Genomic DNA, 6,238 nt, shown 5'->3' on the forward strand with positions numbered 1-6,238 from the left:
CGTGTTCTCTCTCATCTCCAAGCCAAAATTCAAATGTTAGATCCTCTCAGCCACCTTAAAATCGTGGCCCCCCCCCCACCTCGCAATCACCAATTTCCACCCTGGTCGGTTGGGGGGGGGTGAAAGAGAGAGACAAGTCTCTCTCTATCCATCAATATGGGGGGTGGGGGGCACAAAATTACATGTAAGCATCATCCTGGTGATAAAATTCACTAATATTTTGTGCGCGATTCATTTAAACTGCGCTATCTTTTGCGTTAACTCGACTGGTTTGGATTTTGAGTGAGTATTAATCTTGGTGGGGGGGTGGGGGAAGTTCCTGATGCTGCAAGGGTCAGCTCTGGCACGATCGATTTGCTCATTTCCTCCCTCCCTCCAACAGAGAGTGGAATACACCGGCGGGGGCCTGATTCTGTGACCGCACCGTTTCCCCCTCGAACCCTGCGCCGTGAGGCCGTCCGTGCGTCACCTTCAAGCACGACATCGGTTTGACCTTTCAATTCCTCACACGACTGGGGGGAGAATGTCCCCTGTGTTTAAACCTCCGTGGTCTCAGTTAGTGTGCGTGCGTTGTCTCGTCCCCTCCTGTTTTAATTTATGTTGTGTGTGGGGGTGGGGGGGGGGTCTCATTATTAGAGAGAAACGAACTGTAACCTGTAGGAAATAAAGAGTTGCTCTCTGACGTACACTGCATCCTGAATGGTAAAGAGACAAGCGGTTTGGGGTTGGTAACGTGGTCTTTATTTGCAGATTCTCATTCTACAGGTGAGCGCTCCTTCCCAAGAGGGTGGAGGGTAAAACGCCAGGCGCTATCGAAATTCGAGAGCCGAGCTTCATTTGTTTACTGAAGGAAGGGGGGGGCGGGGGAGGAGGAGAAAGGGACACGCGAGGGGATTGAAACTGCGATCAGTGCTGAGCCAGCAGGTTGGTCTCTCCCTGGCTGGGGGAAGGGCGGCTGCTCCAACGCAGGAAGTAGACGTTGCCCCCAGCGTCCCCGCACGCCCCCAGGTCCGGGTCGGCTGGGTTAGCCTCCAGGCAGAGGACCGGGGCGCGGCAGCTGAACAGGCCGACCTGCAGGAGAGGGGAGAGGGGAGAGAGTCAGAGCCAGGTACTGGGGGGGCCTGGGTCACTGAGGACAGCAAAGCTCACAGCCAGCAATACCTGCTTCAACGACACGCAGTCCCACAGGCGCACGGTCCGGTCGTACGACGCAGTTACAATCAGCTCCTCGGTCTCTGTCACCGCTGTCACTCTGTCTGTGTGAACCTGACCACAGCACGCAACAGGAAAACACGGTCAGCAGCTCCCTCTACACTGTCCCCCCGATCGTGGGGTTAGATACAGAGTAACGCCCCCCTCTACACTGTCCCCCCTCCATCGCGGGGTTAGATACAGAGTAACGCCCCCCTCTACACTGTCCCCCCTCCATCGCGGGGTTAGATACAGAGTAACGCCCCCCTCTACACTGTCCCCCCTCCATCGCGGGGTTAGATACAGAGTAACGCCCCCCTCTACACTGTCCCCCCTCCATCGCGGGGTTAGATACAGAGTAACGCCCCCCTCTACACTGTCCCCCCTCCATCGCGGGGTTAGATACAGAGTAACGCCCCCCTCTACACTGTCCCCCCTCCATCGCGGGGTTAGATACAGAGTAACGCCCCCCTCTACACTGTCCCCCCTCCATCGCGGGGTTAGATACAGAGTAACGCCCCCCTCTACACTGTCCCCCCTCCATCGCGGGGTTAGATACAGAGTAACGCCCCCTCTACACTGTCCCCCCTCCATCGCGGGGTTAGATACAGAGTAACGCCCCCTCTACACTGTCCCCCCATCGCGGGGTTAGATACAGAGTAACGCCCCCTCTACACTGTCCCCCCATCGCGGGGTTAGATACAGAGTAACGCCCCCTCTACACTGTCCCCCCATCGCGGGGTTAGATACAGAGTAACGCCCCCTCTACACTGTCCCCCCATCGCGGGGTTAGATACAGAGTAACGCCCCCTATACAGAGTAAAGCTCCCTCTACACTGTCCCCCATCCCAGGGACAGGGACAGCACGGGGTTAGATACCGAGTAAAGCTCCCTCTACACTGTCCCCCCATCCCAGGGACAGCCCGGGGTTAGATAGAGTAAAGCTCCCTGTGCCCTGTGTGCCCACACTCCCCGAGCGGTGTTACCTGTTTGCGGGTCCACTTGGAGAGCTCCTGCACGTGTGGCTCCTCCAGGGGGGTGACAGTGGGATCCCACTGGGAACACCATAGGGATCCCTGGGAATCGGCGCAGAGCATCGATCGAGCTGACAGAGAGAGAGAGAGAGAGAGTGAGCGGGGAAATCCTGTTAAAGGGGAGAACAGACTCAATCAAACCCAATGCTGAGCGTTGGCAGGGCGCGCCAGAGATTCACTGGTCACCCCCCTCTAAAGATCCAAAGGGATCAGAAGTCGTCAGGTTTGATGTCCAGCTCGGAACAGGGGTTATCTGAGCTACAAAAGAGGGGAGGTGGGAGGCCTGCGCCTCACAGTTAGTGAGCTGCGCCCACCTGGAGTACACAGAAAGAAGCCACTTTGGCCAAGCCGCCATCTTGGAAAGAGAGAGGGAACTGGACCCAATCGCCGAGTGCTGCAGGCTGTGCTCCTTCTCAAAGTGATATCTGCTTCCCACTGCCATGTGCTGGCAACAGGCAGAATCTAACCATCACTGAATTCCCCCCTCCCCCCCCGACTATCAACATCCTGGGGGGGGGGGGGTTACCATTGAGAGAGAATCTGACCATCGCCCTCTTGATGTTCAATGGCGTTACTGTCACTGAATCCCCCCTCCCCCCACTATCAACATCCTGGGGGTTCCCATTGAGAGAGAATCTAACCATCGACCCCATGACGTTCAATGGTGTTACCGTCACTGAATCCCCCTCCCCCCACTATCAACATCCTGGGGGGGGGGTTACCATTGAGAGAGAATCTGACCATCGCCCCCTTGACGTTCAATGGTGTTACCGTCACTGAATCCCCCTCCCTCTCCCGACTATCAACATCCTGGGGGTTCCCATTGAGAGAGAATCTAACCATCGCCCCCTTGACGTTCAATGGCGTTACCATCACTGAATCTCCCTCTCCCGACTATCAACATCCTGGGGGGGGTTATCATTGAGGGAGAATCTGACCATTGCCCCCTTGACGTTAAATGGCGTTACCGTCACTGAATCCCCCCTGCCCTCCCCTCCCTACTATCGACATCCTGGGGGTTACCATTGAGAATCTAACCACCGCCCCCTTGACGTTCAATGGCGTTACCATCACTGAATCCCCCCTCCTCCCACTACAACATCCTGGGGGTTACCATTGAGAGAGAATCTGACCACCGCCCCCTTCACGTTCAATGGCGTTACCGTCACTGCAGAACCTCACCGAGGGGCTCCTTAGACAACACCTTCCCAAACCACCCTCCCCACAACCCTCTACCATCTAGAAGGACGAGGAGGGGGGAGCAGATACATGGGGAACACCACCCCACTCCCCTCTCCCCAACTCTGAGCCACACCCATCCCGGAATCTATTGGCTGGGGTCAGAACCCTGGGATTGCCCCCCTCCCTGAGGGGCATGGTGGGTCTACCCCACAGCACGCGGCTAAGATGGCAGCTCACCCCCACCCCCCTCTCACCTTCTCAAGTGTCACAGGGGGGTGGGGAGGGTGATAAATACTGGACCCAGCCCACGAATGAATTGAATTGAAATGAAATGAAATAATCCGGCAGGTAGGTTTGTCTGGGAATATGGATTCTAATCCCGCCATGCCATTTCAGCACGGAAACAGACCCCTCGGCCCGTCTCGTCTGTGCCGACCCAGTCCCCGTTTACCAGCCCCTGGCCCATTACCCTCCAATCCCTTCCTGTTCCTGTCCCCATCCACCTTTTCAATGCTGTCATTGTACCAGCCTCCACCCCTTCCTCTGGCAGCTCATTCCACACACGCACCACCCTCTGGGTGAGAAAGTTACTCCTCAGCTCCCCTTCCCCTCTCACCCTAAACCTACGCCCCTCTAGTTTGGGACTCCCCCACCCCAGGGGGGAAAAGACCTTGTCTATTTACCCCTATCCACGCCCCCTCATGGTTTTATAAACCAGGTCACCCCCTCGGCCTCCGACGCTCCGGGGAAAACAGCCCCAGCCTGTCCAGCCTCTCCCTGTAGCTCAAACCCTCCGACAACCTCATCAACCTTTCCAGAACCCTTTCACAACATCTTTCCAATAGGAAGGAGACCAGAATTGCACGCAATATTCCAACTGTGGCCCTAACCAATGTCCTGTACAGCCGCAACCTGACCTCCCAACTCCTGTACTCAATACTCTCACCAATAAAGGAAAGCATACTAAACGCCTCCTTCACTATCCTATCGACCTGCGACTCCACTTTCAAGGAGCTATGAACCTGCACTCCAAGGTCTCTTTGTTCAGCAACACTCCCCAGGACCTTACCATTAAGTGTATACGTCCTGCTAAGATTTGCTTTCCCAAAATGCAGCCCCTCGCATTTATCTGAATTAAACTCCATCTGCCACTTCTCAGCCCATTGGCCCGTCTGGTCCCGATCCTGGTGTAATCTGAGGTAACCTTCTTCGCTGTCCACTACACCCTCCGATTTTGGGGTCATCTGCAAACTGACCAACTCTACCTCCTATGCTCGCACCCAAATCATTTATACAAATGACAAAAATCCGTTTCGGACGATCCTGCCTGATCCTTCAGCTCAGTCCCCTTCCATCTCCATCGCTTGGCTTTGGGCTTGTGTATTTGAGGGAGGATGCGCTGGCCCTTGGCAGGTGGGGGTGGGGGTGAACCTAGCCACGCACGCGCACAACTGACTATGTTTCTGCAGCAGCAGAGAGAGAGCTGTATCTAGTTGCTTCGAACTACAGAATGCAAAAGCAACACCAACTCTGGGGCTGGGTCAACCTGAAGCATCCCACCCCGCCTCCCCCAACCCTTTGGGCTTCAGGTAGTAAGTTAGGGGGGGGGGGGGAAGGCTTGTTCTCAGATGCTGGTAACGTCAATGTCACTTCCGGTGGTGAAAGAGATGTCCCCAACCCAAAGATGTAAACAGAAATTGTCAGCCGCGCTTCGCCCGGAGGCCCACTGAAGATGTCGCCTAGGAGGGTGACGAAACGTCTGGAAACGAACCTTCCAGCTCAGCGGGCAAACCCACACCCAGGAGCTCAACCCTGAGCGACAAATCTTCTCAGAACCCGCTTCGGCCTGGTCTGCTGTGGGTGGGCGATATCGTTTCCGGGTCTCAGGACGTGTTGGTTGATGGGAGTTCCAGTCCGAATGCCAGGCCTGTGGGAATTCCTGGGTGTCTGCGTTTCGCCAGGACAGATGTGTTGTCCCAGACGCGCGTGTGAGAGAGTGAGTGTCGGTGTGTCGCGTGCGTGTGCGTGCGGTGCATATGTGCGAGCGTGTGGTGCGTGTGCGAGCGTGTGAGGTGCATGTGTGTGCGGTGCATGCGTGATGAGTGGTGTATGCATGCATGGGGGGTCTGTATGCGGTGCGTGTGCGCGTGGTGAGTATTGCGTGTGATAAGCGTGTCCTGTCGTCTGGCAGCCCGTCGGTGCTCGGATATCCTGGTGCCTAGTTTGCCGCCTGTCTGTCCGAAGTAGAGTCTGTTACTGCCCTTGCCGGGAGAAAGGTACATTTCCTTTATGGAGCCTCGCTGAGGTGGTTACTGAGCGCGGTGACAAAACGTCGGAAATTAAACCTTCCAGCTCAGTGAGCTACCTTCCACCCTGAGCTACAAACCTCCTCAAAATAGGCAGCCGGGCCTGTTTTCCCAAGGAGCGAGAGAGAGAGAGAGAGAGACCCAGAACCGTTGACGCGGTTTTCCAGGGGAGAGAAAGCGTGTCGGCGAGTGGGTAAGCAGCACAGCCCCTCGAACGCACGGCTCCTACCTCCTCCCGGCCTCCTCGCGTGGGACTCCTTGACCAGGGTGAGCCAGAGCGACGGGCCGCACGCCTCCGGCTCACTCGGACCCCAGGGCGCCAGGTCAAAGTAGGCGTCTCCCATCGTCAGCTTCACCCAGTCTGGGTGGGGATCGGCTCCATGCTCCGACCCCTCGGAACCCTCCGTCTCCGCATCCGTATCCTGCAAAGGGGGGGGGAAGAGGGTAGGTGGGCGAGGTGAGCACCAAAATGGCGGACGGTGGGGGGAGGAGGGCGCCAGGGAAGCAGGCCGAGAAAGGTCGAAC

At 56.7% G+C, this 6,238-nt stretch overlaps 1 protein-coding gene across 1 annotated transcript; it reads right to left on the bottom strand.

Annotated features, from left to right (window-relative positions):
- Nucleotides 1-598: 598 nt before the first annotated feature.
- On the bottom strand, nt 599-6,145 carry LOC122546162 (telomerase protein component 1-like). Its single transcript, XM_043684972.1, has 4 exons — nt 5,943-6,145; nt 2,178-2,296; nt 1,162-1,266; nt 599-1,071 (listed from the first exon to the last, which is right to left on the bottom strand). The coding sequence occupies exons 1-4, from the start codon at nt 6,055-6,057 to the stop codon at nt 907-909; spliced, it is 504 nt and encodes a 167-aa protein (XP_043540907.1). The 5' UTR covers nt 6,058-6,145; the 3' UTR covers nt 599-906.
- Nucleotides 6,146-6,238: the final 93 nt, after the last annotated feature.

This window comes from Chiloscyllium plagiosum, unplaced genomic scaffold (assembly GCF_004010195.1).
Source record: "Chiloscyllium plagiosum isolate BGI_BamShark_2017 unplaced genomic scaffold, ASM401019v2 scaf_79479, whole genome shotgun sequence".
Lineage (NCBI taxonomy): Eukaryota > Metazoa > Chordata > Chondrichthyes > Orectolobiformes > Hemiscylliidae > Chiloscyllium > Chiloscyllium plagiosum.

Bases quoted from the DNA above. Each gene is read 5' to 3' on its own strand.
- LOC122546162 (XM_043684972.1), bottom strand. From the start codon at position 6,057: ATGGGAGACGCCTACTTTGACCTGGCGCCCTGGGGTCCGAGTGAGCCG. The intron at 2,297-5,942 runs GTAGGAGCCGTG...TCTCTCTGTCAG, and splicing joins CGCGAGGAGGCCGGGAGGAG to CTCGATCGATGCTCTGCGCC. The intron at 1,267-2,177 runs GTAACACCGCTC...TGCTGTGGTCAG, and splicing joins CCAAGTGGACCCGCAAACAG to GTTCACACAGACAGAGTGAC.